This window comes from Trematosphaeria pertusa, assembly GCF_010094035.1.
Source record: "Trematosphaeria pertusa strain CBS 122368 unplaced genomic scaffold BU26scaffold_3, whole genome shotgun sequence".
Lineage (NCBI taxonomy): Eukaryota > Fungi > Ascomycota > Dothideomycetes > Pleosporales > Trematosphaeriaceae > Trematosphaeria > Trematosphaeria pertusa.
In genome coordinates this window covers 1512005-1528868 of record NW_022987214.1, presented here as the reverse complement: position 1 = coordinate 1528868, position 16864 = coordinate 1512005, and the positions used below count along the sequence as shown (strand labels likewise).

The 16864-nt window shown below is 53.5% G+C and overlaps 7 protein-coding genes across 7 annotated transcripts; 5 read left to right on the top strand and 2 right to left on the bottom strand.

Moving 5' to 3' along the window:
- Window positions 1-2879: 2879 nt before the first annotated feature.
- Window positions 2880-4274, bottom strand: BU26DRAFT_418795 (uncharacterized protein; the record flags this gene model as incomplete). The annotated part of the gene is made up of 4 exons (XM_033823271.1): window positions 2880-3330; window positions 3386-3777; window positions 3833-3966; window positions 4076-4274. 4 exons carry the CDS (start codon window positions 4272-4274, stop codon window positions 2880-2882), a joined length of 1176 nt encoding a protein of 391 aa, XP_033688309.1.
- BU26DRAFT_220262 (uncharacterized protein) lies at window positions 4101-4927 on the bottom strand. The gene is made up of 2 exons (XM_033820743.1): window positions 4791-4927; window positions 4101-4602 (listed from the first exon to the last, which is right to left on the bottom strand). The coding sequence occupies exons 1-2, from the start codon at window positions 4806-4808 to the stop codon at window positions 4282-4284; spliced, it is 339 nt and encodes a 112-aa protein (XP_033688308.1). The 5' UTR covers window positions 4809-4927; the 3' UTR covers window positions 4101-4281.
- An 844-nt stretch (window positions 4928-5771) lies between these two features.
- On the top strand, window positions 5772-7309 carry BU26DRAFT_477424 (uncharacterized protein; the record flags this gene model as incomplete). The annotated part of the gene is made up of 2 exons (XM_033825604.1): window positions 5772-6409; window positions 6456-7309. Coding segments are annotated over exons 1-2 (1227 nt in total), but the record flags the coding sequence as incomplete, so codon positions are not given.
- Window positions 7310-9624: 2315 nt separating this feature from the next.
- Window positions 9625-10128, top strand: BU26DRAFT_528532 (uncharacterized protein; the record flags this gene model as incomplete). The annotated part of the gene is made up of 2 exons (XM_033830856.1): window positions 9625-9769; window positions 9824-10128. 2 exons carry the CDS (start codon window positions 9625-9627, stop codon window positions 10126-10128), a joined length of 450 nt encoding a protein of 149 aa, XP_033688306.1.
- Window positions 10129-11272: 1144 nt separating this feature from the next.
- On the top strand, window positions 11273-12123 carry BU26DRAFT_515662 (uncharacterized protein). Its single transcript, XM_033828131.1, has 2 exons — window positions 11273-11441; window positions 11495-12123. Exon 2 carries the CDS (start codon window positions 11727-11729, stop codon window positions 12024-12026), a length of 300 nt encoding a protein of 99 aa, XP_033688305.1. The 5' UTR covers window positions 11273-11441; window positions 11495-11726; the 3' UTR covers window positions 12027-12123.
- Window positions 12124-12499: 376 nt separating this feature from the next.
- On the top strand, window positions 12500-15075 carry BU26DRAFT_601456 (uncharacterized protein). The gene is made up of 3 exons (XM_033835262.1): window positions 12500-13201; window positions 13303-14887; window positions 14953-15075. Exons 1-2 carry the CDS (start codon window positions 12934-12936, stop codon window positions 14769-14771), a joined length of 1737 nt encoding a protein of 578 aa, XP_033688304.1. The 5' UTR covers window positions 12500-12933; the 3' UTR covers window positions 14772-14887; window positions 14953-15075.
- A 208-nt stretch (window positions 15076-15283) lies between these two features.
- BU26DRAFT_528530 (uncharacterized protein) lies at window positions 15284-16198 on the top strand (the record flags this gene model as incomplete). Its single annotated transcript, XM_033830855.1, has 3 exons — window positions 15284-15722; window positions 15794-16077; window positions 16139-16198. 3 exons carry the CDS (start codon window positions 15284-15286, stop codon window positions 16196-16198), a joined length of 783 nt encoding a protein of 260 aa, XP_033688303.1.
- Between the last annotated feature and the right edge of the window lie 666 nt (window positions 16199-16864).

Sequence of the window (16864 nt, the reverse complement as noted above, 5' to 3'; positions counted from 1 at the left end):
TCTGACTCGCAGATATTGCGCACTGGGCTGCATGCAGCGGGGACGTCGTTCGCCGGCAGTTCTAGGGCAACATCCACGCGGGCCACGGATATGGGGGGAAATGATAGCCGCTTTACCGTCATTCGTCTAACAGTGAAGCGAAGGAGGACGTTGACCTCAGCGCGGCGGCTGCCCCCACTGATGTGGGCAATCTCACACTAGGGTATGCTTGCCGTCGTCCACAGTCGGTTTGCGGTCTTCCCTAGAACTGAATTGCTATTCATGTCCTTTCGCGGCAATTTCCTCTCTACACATATCGTTCGCGGTCGAGCCAAACCGAGCAACCTGTGGCCGCCGCGTTCATGGCATATTTTGGAGCACGGCTAAAGATAGTGAAGGGACGCGGCTTCCGCTCAGCCTGCCCAATTGATCATGAGCATTCCTTACTTACCAACAGATGCAGGTAACCACACGATTTTGAGACCTAGCCTGCTTCTGCAACATATCAAAGCGGCTAATTCTTCGGCTGGGTGAGGCTACATCACATCGGATTCGCCGATATTTTGCGCTGCGACGAAGCATCGCAGAGGGTGAGTTCCCACCGCCATCCCTCCCCTTTTTCCAAGCACCCCCCTTTCATTCTTGGACGCTTATGATTAGGCCTAGCAGCAAGTCGGTCGGCGGAGCCTATTTCAATGATGAGCAAGGTGGACCAACCGACACTGACACTAGGCGAGCTAATCCTGTTTTGGAAATGCCAGTGAATTCGTCCGACCCGTGGACAGCTCATAGCGCTCACAAGAGGCAGCCGGATACGGTTATACGCTAGGTAATAGTTAAGTTCTATTCGGCTATTTAGTTGATTTTCCGCGTCACTCTAGGGTAAGTGGGTGCGGATGCACCCGTCGTACTTGGTACGCAGGCGAACATGTCAGGATAGATGAGCAAGGCACGATTTTGAGTCCGAACTCACAAACTGTATAGCACCATCTCCTATCATTCATTGATATCTTGCATTGATTAGAGGCCTTGAGATCGTGCTATCAGTCTCACGTATGGCATCAAGCACGCAGAGTGCTACCACTTCGCCGATACCTCCTGAATCCTCCTTTAGATGCGCGATAATTCCGACTAGACACCCGGACGGTACATTTAATAGCACTGATATCCAGAGAGAAAAACTCCTAGTAGATAATGTGTGGCATGCAGGCATCGCTTGTGCTGGACAATGGGGTGAAGTGCACCTGACGGAGACAACATGTTCCGACTCCGGGGCATTCGCGCAGAGTACCATGTCATCAAGGAGCACAACTCTCTACTGTAACCATTCAGAAGCTCCAGGTACTTTACGTGCGTTCAGAATGGCCTATCGCGTATTGTAATGCGGTCCAGCAGCCCACTTCGAGGCGCAAGTTCAACATTCGCTCTCAGCGCCAGCGTCCACGAATCGGAAGGAGCGGCCGATACTTCCCAATGCCTCATTCACGACATCTCGCTAAGCTAAAACATTGGGCATGGAGTCGCTGCTGCTTCGTACCCCCAAGCCAGTCCACGGGAAGAGAAAGCTGACTCCCCTCAATTCCTCATGTTTTGAAATCTCCATGCGCTGCAGCCCATCGAGCCATTCTTTTTCAGTCTCACCGGAACAAATAATGTACCAGGAAGCCACCGGAAGCGTCATGCCCCTTCAGCCACGCACTGCGTGCATCGACTGCATGCACGCCGACCATCTCATCACAGGCAGGGATGACCACTGCACTAAGTGCACGATGGACGGGAGATATAGAGCCTTTCCAGCACCAAACTTCACGAGCGGTGTGACCGGAAGGCTCCCCAGCAGCTGGGGCTTGGTAGAGAGCTTTCGAGGAGGCATCGTGGAAGGTATCGCGAGGTCGCCAGCCCCTAGGCTTTGCACCGTGGCGACCACGACCATGCACTTATCTGGGACGATTATGCGGCTTTGAAGAAATAGGGGCCATGCTGGGCAAGCCAGACGCCTTCTGATGGGAGATCTCCGAAGTCGGAATCAGCGTACTGTTTCCTGGCGACGCACACTGCGCGTAACTTTGCGTGGGCGGCGTGAGAGTACGCCCAGCCTCACGATCACCTCAACAGCCCGCATGTTGACACAGTATACCCACTGAGAACGAGAGGCTGCAAGCTCCTCATTGCTTCGCTCGCCTCAATCATGCTCGTTATATCTGCCTAATATATCGTATCACCCTTTCCAGGGAATCTCCTCTCTCTCCATGGAAATGAAACTGTTGCCTTATTCTTCGACCATCCGCGGAAGCGGGATTCAAGGCCGGGGATTCAAGGCCGCACCCTCGCTCCCGGCTGCACGGGGTGGTGGTCAGTGTCACGTCCTTCACTTCTTGGCGACCATCACACCGGCCTCCTCATTTCCCAGCCGCGCTGAGTGGACGCTTCTCGCACTTGATCGCTCACACGGCGCGCCCTCTGCAAGCAGGGCAATATGCCGGATTCACGCGTCTCGATGACGATGGCCCATGAGCGCAGTGCCGTTTCGCGAACACCCCCAGATCACTTGTTGTTGATCGCGTTCTCTCATCGAGCGCTCGGAGAAGCGGTAGTTATTCATACATCGCTACGAAGCTAACGCAAATCTCAACGTAGAGACTCTCAACGCATCAATTCCCTCCCCTCCCCGCACTCGCTCGTCTCCGCCCTTCCAGCCGCCTCCTATCCCGCGTGCGAACGCGAGTGCACCTCGGTCTGCCCTTACGTTCAACTACGCTCACTCCACGCGGTCGTTACGGGTGAAATAGACAAAGCTCGCCAATGCAGACGAATAAGGACTCAAATATACAAGAGGAGATTGGACTGGAGGGAGTATAGATGCCCGCGAATTCTCCGCTGCTTTCGGTGTGGCATGGGGTTCAGGAGGCGGCGAACACCCCCCTCGTGCTTTCCCCATCTATACAGCTCTTCGGCACTTGAACGTCCTCCAGATTCTCCCACGACCCCTCCATCCGATCACCCAAACTACTCCTCGCACTCGCACCATCCGGCCTCCGTACAAGCTCGTCGAACTCGATATCTGTTACCGGCCCACCTTTCTTCCGCGTACTCCCACCCGAACTGGGCCATGTAGGCGTCGACGGCAGCTGAGCTCGTCGCAACCCTAGCATCGCCATCGTCCTGACAAATAATCGTCGACTCCTCACATGCCGGACGAAGCTAGGCAGGACAGGTAGGCAAGCAGCTAGGAACCCACACGTGAGCTCCGGGTCCGCCCACTTCCCCATCAACGCAGCTTGGTACGTAATGTCGGATGATCGGTACAAGGCGATGGCGTAACGGAGTCGAAAGGCTGACGCAACACAGGCGCTGTTCATCCCGTCAGATGCCCACTCACAACCGCCTGCCATGGCATGTTACTCACATCACGGCGACCAAGAAGACCGCGCTCAATGCCAGCCTCTTCGTTCTTTCCAGCGTCAGCCTCCAAATCGCCGGTTGAGGGAGGACGAACAACACAATATCGCTTGCTGTATTGATCGCAGCCGAGATGATATGCACGAGCATGTGGCTCGAGCAATGGCCTTCTGTGATGGTGACATCCCAGAGCCTCGCCATCGGTTGGCAAGCACACAGCTGGTAGATGATAATAGTGCTGTAGAAGAGGACGTTCACCCATAGGAAGAAATGGACGAGCCAGAAAAGCGGCGTGCGGTGCGCGTGGGCGGGAATAAAGATACGCAAGATTTGTAGGACGAGTGCGGCCTTGAGTGGGATCATAACGAGAGAGTAGGTGATGACTGCGAAGAAGTAGTACTACACAGGAAGCAGTCAGAGGATGGGAGTGGTCTGGATCGTAGGGAAGTTGTACGTAGGTGTGTTTAATCATGTGTCGAATCGTCATGTTCCATTGATGGACGCCAAGCGGTAATGCTCCCAAGAGGAAGACGATAGGGTGAAACGCTCCGGCGTAGAGCACCTGAAGCATCTTAATCAATATGCCGTCTTTGCTGCAATGCAACTGTTGAACGTACCCAAGCCACAATCAAAACATCTAACCAAAATTATTAGTACACCAGAAAGAAGTAGCCTGTTTAGCATAACGTAGACTGACAATCCTCGACCAGCACTTTCCGGATGACTCTGGCCTTTGTAAACACCCGCATCCACACGAATACTGTGGCAAGTAAAAGCTGAGCTGTTGCAGAACCTTGGCTTCTCGCGTTTGGCGGGTCCACAAAATTCGACTGTATGCCATTCGGCGGCATGAGGGCGGGCGAACCCAGGAACTGCTCTCGTTCCTCGGGCGTCATTGTAGTGTCAGCGACTCAACTGAAGTATTGACAGAGTCATTCTATATGAGGATATGAAGACATGGGTTGGAACAGCAGCTGAAATATTAGTATAAAGAAAGATGTCCTTAAAAAGCGTGGGGGCCCGAAAACCCAGCACATGAAAGATGACGGAATGATTGGTACTGTAGTCGTTGTGGTCGATCCGCAGCTTACGTGAGCTCGTGAAGAACTGCCGTGGAACCTGAGATCCAGCCTCTATACACCAAAAGACCGCCGAAGGCTGTTCTGCGGCTGAAAGCGGGAACTTGGTAATGCTAAGGGCGACACACCAAAAAGCCGAGGCGAGCTGAATAACTAATCATAAGCGTTGACTCCGAGCATCTGCGAGTATCACAAGGTCCGGAGTCCGATGACTCTATATCGAGCTTTGTGCAACAATCAGTCACCCGTCGGAAGGTGCTATGGCTTGCTCGACGCCGGTCCACTAAGAGGGCGGAAACTCGATGCAATATTCGGCCCGCAAGGGGTACTGACCACAGCGTATACATCCATAACTCCATGCCACTACCTATATATCCTAGCCCGGTTTCTCTTATATATATGATGGGTGTCACTCGGTCGAGGATCCCCCAACCGGCGCACGACGGGTCCGATGGATAGCGAACGCGAGGTAGATATGGGGCTAAGGCCTAACGGGTACGGGCACAGTCGTAGAAGTCCTGTAGGTCTCCGGATTAGCGGTTGTCCATCCATGGCGGTTGCGAATGCTTTGCAGGAGAGCTCTCTCAGAGACCCATTGTATAAGCAGCGACGGCGTAGCATATGTCGATACTAGCCATACCTTTTCCGGCTCTTCCTAAAAGATAATGATGGTGGATATCATCTTCGAGCGCAGAAGCGGGAGAGCGAAGAAATTTGCTTGACGTACCGAATTGAAGATGGAGCTGCTACAGAGTACCTGCAGGTTAGCGTAAGAGATCGAGTCAGGCTTTCGAGACATTAAAGCGTATTTGACATGTATACGCGTGCCATGGAAGCTATGCTGAACTGCGAGGGGCGAGCAGACTTTCCGCGCTGTGAAGCGTTCAGGCTAGTCGGCAATACTTCGGACCGCGGATAATGCCGCTATGCCTTTTGTAGACTGGCTTAGTTTCTTCTTTTAATATCTAGGTATTACCTAGGTACTATTAACCATCTATAGGCACCTGCCTCTCAATCGTATTAGTGCGAACCACTCCATGTTGGCAAGCTTAAACCCACGACAAGGTTAGCGCTCTGGTTCAGCACCAGGCAGCACAACTCAAGGAGCTATCCCTCGTTCCCGAAGATGTGACCAGCATACCTGTAAGAGGTGCGGGACTGCAGCTCGCAGATCGGTTGTTGGGCGAATCTATGGATCAGGAAACGCACTGGGGCTGCGCAGGAGTAAGCAAAACCACCATTAAGCGCTAATCCAATCCGACTCATTGCGAATGAAGCATCTCCCACACCTGCTTGATTCCCTCGGTACCGTCAAACCCCTATCCTTTCTCCTCCCCTCATTCCGCATGTCAGCTCGTAGGCCACTTCCGTTTCCCACATCGCCAGCTTTCAAACCGTGACTCTCCGAGATGTTCGGCATGCGACAGCGCCATCCGTCCTTGGAACCAATCGCAGGCAAAGGAATGTGACACGACAGACCTGCAGCCGGCGTGGCATATAACAGAGTTTCTACCAAGTAGCCTCGTTGCCTTCACTATCGCTCTCATCGCCCGATCTGTGTTGATCAGACCATTCAACAATGCTCTCACCTAACACTGCGCAGCCTGGACGATCGGTCTGGAACCAGGTAGGTCGCGAGATATTTGAGAATCGCTTGGACAGCTTGCATGTCACCAAATTTGTCCCGGAGCCACACACTCTTCAGGAACAAGACTGGCCAAAACCACATGGAACGGAGATCCTTCCATTTGACATTGAGAAGCAGTTGTCCGATGATATCGCCTTTGTCTCTGCGTACGAGTATGGCGTCCGATACGTGACGGCTGCCGCGATCGAGGCTAGCGAGGGAGAGGGACTCCTCGTTCGCCTCGCTGCGAACGAGGGTGTTGGCGCTTTAGTTGTGAATGCATGGACACGCCTGTTCTCCACTCTGGAGAGATGTGCGAAAAAAGGTTAGTGCCCGCCTCTGGCCCACGATTGGTTGCTGATGCCTGCAAGCGCTCTCCCGAGAACAGTGTGCGGAAGACGCGCTCGATGTCGTCCTAAACTTAAACAGAAACAAGATTCTTGGGCGACTAGCGTCACGCCATTTCCGACGACCGCAGCATGAGAATGGCCCGGCTCGAAACGCTCTCTCGGAACGCCTCAATGCGTATTTCAAGTCATCAAAGCGTCAATCCGCGGAGACCGAAGAACTACGCCGCCAGATAGAGACTTTCCACGCCGCTTTCCTGGATGTAGAGAATTCTGGACCTGACACCGGAACATTAAGGCGTGTTGTGCAAGAAGCTTTTCTACTTACCGTGGATGGGATCTCGCTTCCTGCTCGCCTCGAAAGGGCCAGGTTTGCGGCCTCGACCTTGGACACGAGAGAAATCCGTGAAATCAATAAGATAGCCAATTATTGGCGCATCTGCCACCATCTGGCCCATCTCTCGCGGTCATATCGCACTCTGTTTTCCAAAATCAAGCTGCAGACCATCGAGCCGTTCGCGCCGTCAGTCTGGCACGGGAACAGCAAGACAAGATACGTCCATGCAGAGGTGCAGATGCTAGTCTACTACGAGATAAGAGGACCACCAATCTGGCCCCGCGTAATCGGAGCGTCTAAAGAAGCGTGCTTCCTTTGCAACTCGTTTATCAAGGCACACGGACTTTTCTGCGTATCGAAAGCACACCGTCAGATATACTCCCAGTGGACGATACCAGATCTTGCGGATTATAGCGCAGAAGCGCTGGACCGGCTGCGGAGAGCTTTAGTTGCAGTCAATCGGGATGTTGTTAGCGCTCTCCAGCAAGCCAGACGCAATCGCAATTTTCGCCCATTCCCACTTCAGAGCTCCATTAACCTACATAAACCTCACTTCCCGACACCATCTGTGACTACTATCCGCTCTTCCTCTCTCGAAGAGACAGATGTCGCGAGTGAAACAGCTGGTCCATCACTACAGCGACTACCACCCCCGCCGGAAAGCGAGCTGTTGGAGACCAGTCAACGAAGCCTGAACCGTACCTTTAGTTTACTTTCCACGAGTGAAGCGCCGACTTTCAATCCATCAATGAGCTCCGCAACCAACGGTTCTAAAGAGGAAGCGCCCGACTCCAGTGAGGATGCCAGTGAGGACGCCAGTGAGGACGCCAGTGAGGACTCCAGTGTACAAGTGGATCTCAACTTTCTTGAACCTGCTTTTTCAGGCTGGTTAGATCTATATGTCTCCTTGGAACGCAGCTCTGGCAATCATCCATCTACGAAGACCTTCACGACAGCAAGCGTCAACCAGGAATATCTCCCTAACAGCACAGCCATAGGAGAACGGAATTGTCACCGCTTCGACCTACACACGCTTGCTCCAGGGGAGGAGGTAGTGCTTCCCAACCCAATGGACCCTAACAAAGACGTCAGTGCCGGCACCGAATTGAGCGTCATCTTCACATACCAGCAAATGAACCCAATCATGTTGAAGTGCTCGTGGCATGGCAGAGCCGATCTGCGCGTATAGGGCGACACGGCATGCGCGCTCTTACCAATCTCCATCTTGGACGTACAAGAAATATGTACCACGCCGGTGTCATTCGTCGATAATCTGACTACTCTTTGACGACGGAGTGAGATAGACCGCGTCGTGGGAGGACCGAGTAGCGGCTACAACAAATAGACTACATCGCCTGCCTAGTAGCGATATTCTGGACCGAATCGCGAAAATTGCATGCAAGCTGCTTGCTAAAGTGCGAATGGAAAGCCAGCCTGAACGGCTTTGGAAGGAGCCTAGCGGACCTATGCGTGAGCGCTGAGGACGCACACATGAAAGAGGAGCAGTAGATCGACCCCTTTGCTGACTTGAGCAAAGGTCGGAAGAAGAAGCTAGAAAAGAATAGGAGAGAAAAAGGGTAGAGGTGTCATAGAAGACGTTCCTCTACCGCCCGCTTTCTCTGACTTGGAGACGGATGAAAGGTTTGCATGTAATGCCAGGCTACCCCGCGCCATATAGCTCTCTAAGTTGATAATAAACCTACGCCACAACAGAGCGCGAAATGCACGCTATCGAATGGACGACCAAGCGCCACGATCATGCTATACGACGAATTACAAGCTGCTTACGCATCCGGCGGACGCGTGAATTGCTGCACCCGCCAATCACGTACAAGCAAATGCAAGGCATCGACAATCGAACTAACGCCGCTTCCAAGAGGCTATCCTCCCGACGTCCCTTAACGGGCGAACACTTTTACACAAAACAATTGCAAAAGACGTAGTATAGCAATGTTACGTCGCAGTATACTACTATCCGTAAGGCTGGAGATCCAGATGCTAAACGTCTAATTTTGGTAGTGTGAGATCAGGTTAGCGTCCGACGAATCAATATTCTCCGACCAGCGGGGATGGGATGATCCGCAGAACACGAGAGAGCGTTGACCACGAGGCCATCTGACCGCTCGCATTTATTGACGAAGATGGAAAAGGTGACGCAGCAATACGAATAAGTGTTCCGCTGAAGAGCCGAAACTCCTGCGAAGAAAGAGCTGTGCACGGGAGCGAAGTGCCGAATTACACGTCGATGACCGATTTACCTCTTGGCCGTCAGCCCTATGTTCTACGAAACGTCACCCACGAACGGGAAAAGTGGACCAGCCGTTGACCCATGTGCAAACACAGTGGATAGACGAGTCCATACTTCCTGCTTACTCGCTCGTATTTGCGTAGAAACTTCCCCGCTCAGCCACACTCGAGATCCGAGAAGTAATCTATACCAAGTATTGGAAGGACCCCAAAGCGGAAAGGCATGATGCTATTTCCTGGGCCTGCAACCGTTCAATACCGAGTTCGAAGAAAATCTTACGTTCAGAGTTCACGGATGGGCCTCGTCTCCAGCGGGCCTGAGTTTCACTCAATGGGTCCGAACCATCGACATTGGTCATTCGCACTCGCGATATGATCGTGATGGCCCCCTTGCTTGCAGAATCGATAGTAGGAGGCGGTGAAAAGACGAGCAGGTGATGGGAGCGAAGTACGAGGGATGAGAGTACCAGAGGCATGAGATCGAGGGTATAAAGCCTCACTGGCACGCCATTCTCCGGATATACCATCAGCCTCGAACAGACAGTGAAGACTACGAAATCTACTCGCTCGCTACTCTATCCATTGCATATCTTCAAAACCATCACCATCATGCGTTTCACGATCGCCGCACTCGCCGCACTTGCGACTTCGGTCTCGGCCGTAGGCAACGCCGTTGTGAATAACAAGTGCCCGCAGACCATCTATCTCTGGTCCGTTGGCGGATCGGTTGGCAACATGCAGACCATTGGTTCCGGTACGGCCCTTTCTTCCCAAGAACCCCTTCCGTTCCATAACTAACTCCCTCTAGGCAAGCAGTTCTCCGAACCACTCCACTACGACCCGAAGAGCGGCGGCATCGCTCTCAAGATGACGAAGGTCAACAACGGACTCTACACCGGTGCGCCCCAACAAATCTTCGCCTACTCCCTGGATGGGGCGCAGGTGTGGTATGATATGTCGACGGTTTTCGGCGAGCCGTTCAATGGCCAGCATCTCACCGTCACCGCCAGCGGATGCCCGACTATCGACTGGCCAAACGGCTCGAACCCCGGAGGCAGCCAGGTAAAGGTATGCACCAGCGACCATGATGTTGTGTTCACGGCTTGCGCGTAGACAGAAGAGGAGATTGCTATTGTGCGGGAGGATTGCATGGCTAGGATACATGGAGGATATGCATATATACCCACACGCTCCTTAATGAGAACATGACTAGAAAGAAATGATGGCGCGTGGCTGCATATACTTGAAGCATACTAGGAAATGGTAATACACGCAGGGTTCCACATTAATATCCCCCAGTCGAAGCCAAACATTCGCATACTTGCCTACGAACTCGCATCTCGATGGCATGATTGTTTTCTAATTCCCGTGACTTACCACGAACACACTAGAAAGGTTTTGAGAAGCAAGCGCGCCTTACCACCTTACACCCATCCAAGTGGCCTCGCTAATCTCTTGGGAATATAGTCTCCACGCTGCCTCCTTCCTTGTAATGCACCGTCTTGCGAATGGCGTCTTCAATTGTTGAAGTCGTGACTGGGCTTCCCGTAGGAGCTCCCAGAAGCCCCCATGGCCTGATTGCCTCCATATAATTCACCACCAGCTTGCCCACGACGAGTCGCTTTAGAGACGGGTAGGTTGCCCTGTACGACTCGCGGTGGTTCGGATCGGCCAGGTACGTGAAAGCCGCGGCAGTTAGAGGCCGGATGCTCGTGACGGCCTCTACCTGGGCCGGAATCTAATCGCTAGGCTTCGAACAAACGAAAAGCGAAGTTATTCAGAAATAGCCAAGGGTAGCGGTTTCAGCGTAGATCTGTCGGCATGTCTCGGGGAGATGAAAGGCTGTCTGGATCCGCGTGAGGATGAGTTGCGGAAGTAGAAGAAGGAATGATTCATATGCGGCGAAGGTGAAAGAGATGTGAAAGCGGAGACTGAAAGTAGAACGTCAAGGTTAGCGCAGGGTATTTAGAGATCGGCATCTGTGACGGAGGCTTAGAGTTCCGGTTTGTAGCACCTATCCCGGAAACCGAGGCATGAAGTGACTAGAGGTCGGTAAGCATCGAACATGTGATGAAAGCCTTCTAGACCGCGACTCTAGCCTCCGCTTGTGAAGGTGAAGCCGAAACGAGTTAGTAGGTAGCCACGAACAAGAAAATTAGAGAACCTACAAAGCCCTGGTGAGTGATGTTCTTCCTTCTGTTGAGGCTCATCCAGTATTTAACGGGCGCTTCTGGCCTTCTCCAGCCGCTCCCCAACACCACGAACCAGCTCAACTTTGCGACTCCACACTATCTGCTGTTTCAAACTCGACAACAAATATCCCTCCCTCCCACAGAAGGCCTCCATCTCAAGCTCCTCTGAAGAACAGTGTCGTCTCCAAACGGAGGGCTGGTCAGCTTCGAGGGCCCAAAGCACCTCGTGCACCTGTGTGTACCAACTCCTTGAAAAACACTCCAGCAGACTCACTGACAGAGGCTAGGACCGTAGCCAACGCGAAGAACTCGCCATTCCTTCGACTTCCTGCAGAGCTTCGGAACGCGATATACAGCCATGCTCTCGGTGGGTCGAGGATCGCGTTTGGGCGGCTACCACATACCTGGAATACCTGTTACAGGCGCGAGGGAGACAGCTTCTGGAGTCCAAGGGTGGTCTATTACGATGGATGTCTCCTGCCACGAATTTGCCGTCAGATCTACGCCGAGTCCGCAACAATGGTATACAGCCTGAATATCTTCGCCTTCGTGGCCATTGAGGACTTCGAACCTTGGATTGAGAATCGGCTGCCAGCTCAGATGCAGGCGATTACGACTCTCCAACCAGATCCCTTGTATACAGCGTATGTCGGGGACGGAATGAGGCCGAAATTTACGACCACGTTTCCTAACCTGAAGCGCTTGTACATCAATCAGGGTGGGCGTAGGAGGGTCTTTTGGGATGAGGTCGTCGCGGTTATTGTGAAAGATGGCGAGAAGGAGGGCTTTGAGGTGGTCATTGAGTACGGGGAGGATTGAAAGATTGAGATAGCAATGATATGTCCTAGATGCCGGCATGACGACAGAGGAATGAGGTCGGGATAGACTCCCTTATCTATTGTGATCTTAGCTTAGGTACGGTCGATACGGTGCACGAACGCCAATGCTCTGATTGGTCAGCTGCGCTCACTAGCCACCTGCGCCACTATATGATCACGTGAACTAGGCCGATGCCGATCTTCAGCCGAAGGAACCTCGGAACAGCCATGCGCCGCAAACCGCACTGCACAGGACGCAAACGCCTACCATGACGTAGACATCGGCATGGAACGAACGAGAAGAGAGAGACTCATGTCAGGCATGCCGTCGCAATCAACGCCGGATGAATCATGCGAAAGTTGTTTTGCATGTTGGGGGCCAGACCTTCCGTTGGCACGTGCACGCGTCTGCTAAGCGTGCAGGCTCAGCCGTCCTTCTCTTGTTTGCCCAACGAACGGCTCCCCAGAGCGCTCCACCACTCACATGGCCCCGCGCCCAGCAACGCCCACTTCCTCTTTCCATCGCGTCAATACTCAGCTGTATGCACCACGATGCAGCTCTACGAGCAGTCCAACGAAATAGACACAAACAGCGGAAAATCTGGGAAATGGCGCGCGACGATCTCGCCATCGCCTGGCTAGACTGGCCCCAAGTGCAAGCCGCCCACCTGTTTACGCGTGGCTTCCGACGCCCACTAGTCTGATCCTAACCGTGTTTACCAAGACCACGCCGCTTTCCGAAATGATTTGAGCTGCGAGGCTGATTGCCGCCTGCATCCTTCCCGCGGACAAGCTGCCTTTATAATATGCAGGCGAGCCCGCCGCTCTGGGACGGCTCTTTTCTCCCTGGACGCTGGGAGAGTTCCGCCTCAGCCTTGTGCGTGCACCCCTGATCCTTCACTGTTACGATGCGATCTCTGGGCGTGGTTACGCTCGCTGTGAGCGCCTTGTCGGCGTTGCCTTTCGTTCTTGCGCAGGACTCGGTTTCATATGACATCGAGACATATGGGACGGATGATCCGTCCGGCACGCCTTTTCAGACGTACCAGTCGAATGGCGATATCAAGCCGCCGCAGATCCATATCAATTCGAACCAGAGTGGGTTGGCCGAGGGCTTCGTGTTTATTGGAGTCGATGGACAGCCTACTTCTGGGCAGAACTTCCCGACTATATTCGGTACGAGGCTTTCCACGTATTAATCTGGGTCCGGCGTCAGCATGTCAACCCAAACATATGCTGTCTTGCTTGGAGACATTCGGCTAACTTCATTGGAATAGACATGTCAGAGGACAGAATGGGCACATTGGTCTGGACGGGCAATTACACCGAGCCCTTCGACTTCAAAGCTCAAACCTACAAGGGACAGCCAGTACTTACATTCATGATTGGTGAGCTGCTGAACGGATACGGCCATGGCTCCTTCTACGTCCTCAACCAGTCGTACGTCGAAATTGCTCACTTTTCTCCCGTCGGCTATGAGAATCTGGGGGACATCCACGAGTTCACCATCACGTCGGACGACACAGCGCTGGTCCTCGTATACACCCCTAAGCAAGCCGACCTGTCCGAGCTTGGCGGTGCTGAGGACGGCTGGATATTCGAGAACATCTTCCAGGAGGTCAACATTGAGACAGGCGAACTCGTCTTCGAATGGAACGCCAGCACTCACGTCGGTTTGAACGAATCGTACAATAGCATCCAGGACGTGGGTACGGAGGCGTCGCCCTTCGACTATTTCCACATCAACTCCGTCGAAAAGGACGCAAATGGCGACTACCTTGTCTCGGCGCGCGTTATGGACTGCGTTTACAAGATATCCAAGGATGACGGCCATATCATCTGGCGCCTGCATGGCAAGCAGTCCGACTTCGACGTTGAGGATGCTGTGAACTTTGCCTTCCAACACGACGCACGCTGGGTTGATGATGACCAAACGCGCATGACTCTCTTCGACAACGGTCCCACAGACGAGATCGGCTATTCTCGCGGACTGCTTCTCGCCGTGGACCAAGATGCAATGACGGTTAGACTGATCAATCAATTCTACAACGCAGCCCAGACTTTCGCCCAGTTCGAGGGCAGTCTGCAGGCCATCGATCCTAGTGACGAGAACACGAACTACTTCTTAGGCTACGGCAATCAGCCTTATTTTGCAGAGTTTGATAAGGATGGCAATATTCTCCTCGATGCCCAGTTTGGCGCCACCAATACCGTCAACTCGTACCGAGCATTCAAACTCCCGTGGCAGGGGAAGCCCCTGACGAAGCCGGACATTCACTATGACAAAGACGGCAACAAAGCCTATTTCTCCTGGAATGGCGCTACGGATGTTGAGAATTGGATCGTGTTCACAGCCAATGCCACCGACTCTACCACGTGGTACAATGTGACTTCGGCCAGACGTACGGGCTTCGAAACCACGATCGATCTAACGGACATCAAACTCGAGACTTATGTCCGTGCGAAAGCCGTCAACAGCACTGGTGGCAAGTTGGGCTGGACTAAAGCTAGTGACGGCACTTCGCTGTACGATGCTTCAGATGACGTGCAGGAGGATTCTAACAATTCGACTTCGACTTCGACCAGCACCGGCACCAGCACCACCGCCGCTCCCACAAGTTCGAGCGCAACTGCGGCTGCGCCGTCGAGCTCCACGACTGGAGCGGCTGTGAGGGCAGCGCAGAGAGTGATTGAGCAGGTGTACGTCGTTGCGGTTGTGGTTGTGGGAGGTCTGGCGCTTGCCTGATTCTGAAGACGATAAAGCTGGATATACCCATGACTGAATGTACATAAGGACGCGTAGGAGGCAGTAATCCTAATGCTAATGCTGAATGGGAAACTTTGCGCTACACCTGTAAGCGGGTACGTGATGCCGCCGATGGGCCGCCGACCACCGACAGCCCGAAAGCTAACGATATCGGGACCAGGCACACCTTTGTCGAGGTGAATCAATTGAAAGCGAAGAGTATGCTCTTGGAGAGCAGTCATTCATGAAAGCAAGAATAGAGTCCGGCTTAAACGTAGTGGCGCAGTGCGGACACGCGCCACTCCGCATCTTTTAGCGAAATCTGGGGATGCGAAAGTTCATGCCTATGCCATGCCATGTCGCCAATCGAAGCTTGATTTCGCGCAACACAGGCCAGTCCCCCACATGAACGGCGACACTCACCGTGCTCGCCGGCTTGACTTCCGATATATGCCTTGAATTTTTGTTCCTCTTATCTCAGTCATGCTCCGAACAACACGCCGCCCATCTCAATGACCGACGCAGACCCGCCGCAAGCTCCCCCGCTCTCCCTCCCTCCCTCCGCCATCCTCAATGCGCCCGGCCTAGCACCGCACCCCGACTCCGAAGAGTTCATTCGCAATGAGAGACACCGTACGGCGCATGAGCTAGAGCCAATTCGTAAGGACTTTGCGTCTTCACCGCCGTCTAATGGCCGGCCCTCACCAAACGCGCCGCAAGCTCTACGCTCACCCACGATACGCTCGCGCGGCAGGGGCAGCTCCTCCCACCGTGGAGGACTACCACGGCGTCCGTCCGACATAAGCACGGTCCCGGATGATGTCGCCGTGGAGGACGAGAGGAGATATAGGCTGAGGAGACAGGTGCCGCACTGGTATGATCCGGTGGTCAAGTTCTGGAAGAACCAGATTAGCGTCACGATTGATGAGGGGGCGCATAGGGATCACTTGGGTATGCTCATGCCAATTTTCTTTGAAGAGACCCGGATGGACTGTGGAGGAAAAAGGCTGACGCTTGAGCAGCGAACGAGCGCACCTTCCTCGGCTACCTACGCACCTCCCTCGCCCTCGCTATGACCGGCGTCATAACCGCGCAGCTCTTCCGGCTGCAGCACGCGCTGAATCCGGATCCAGACATCGGCTACTTCGTCTTCGGCGTCCCGCTCGCGGCGTCATTTATCGGCTCCGGCATGGTCGTCCTCCTGATCGGTGCTTTCAGGTTTTGGAGACAGCAGAATGCGATGGTTAGGGGGAAGGTACATGCGGGCGGGTGGGAAGTTACGGGCATCATGGTGCTGGTTATTGCGGTGAGTGGGCTGTTGTTTGTGTATATGGTATTGAGCTGACATGGTGGATTGGTGGGTGAAGCTTTGTACCGCGGCTTTTGCGCTAGTTACGGCTGTGGATGTGGAGAAGAGCTATATCTGAGAGGAATTGATACCCCCAGGAGATCGAATGGGCTTCTCCTTGCGTCTACAAATCAATGGATTTCCCAAGCCCCCCTTCTGCTAGGCGAGCGAACATGCAATCTACCAGTCACGCAATGAGAGCCCAAGGGGTCGACTGCTTACTTGCGACTAAATATTATAGGGACCGGCATAATACGCGGTTTGGTGTCTCCTCCACACTTCGCATCAGCGCCGTTACTGCTCATCCCAACCCCCACTCTGCGGGGATAGCTCAAGCGAACGCCTAGACGAACCCAACCGTTCTGCCACCCGTAACAAAATCCGTACAGTTTCAAGACCAATTGACGCGTTCATTTTCTCCCATGGACGCGCTCTCTACAAGGGACCCTAGAGAGACTATGACATCACATGTCAGATACGATGTGTCAAGCCTCCGTTGTCGCTGTCTATACCACCTTATCTACCTTCCTAACCGCGTAATGAGCTTGCGCTCGGAGCATTCTCGTTGATCTGCATAATCTGCATACATTTAACCCGCTGCAGCCATACAGGAGTCGTTAAGCGACCAGGGAAACGGCTCGTCACACCTTATCGCTCGACATCATGGATCTTATTCCCACGGATAAGGGAGACCAAGGCGGTACAGTATCGGAGGGGAACTGTACGCTGACGACCTCAATTGCCG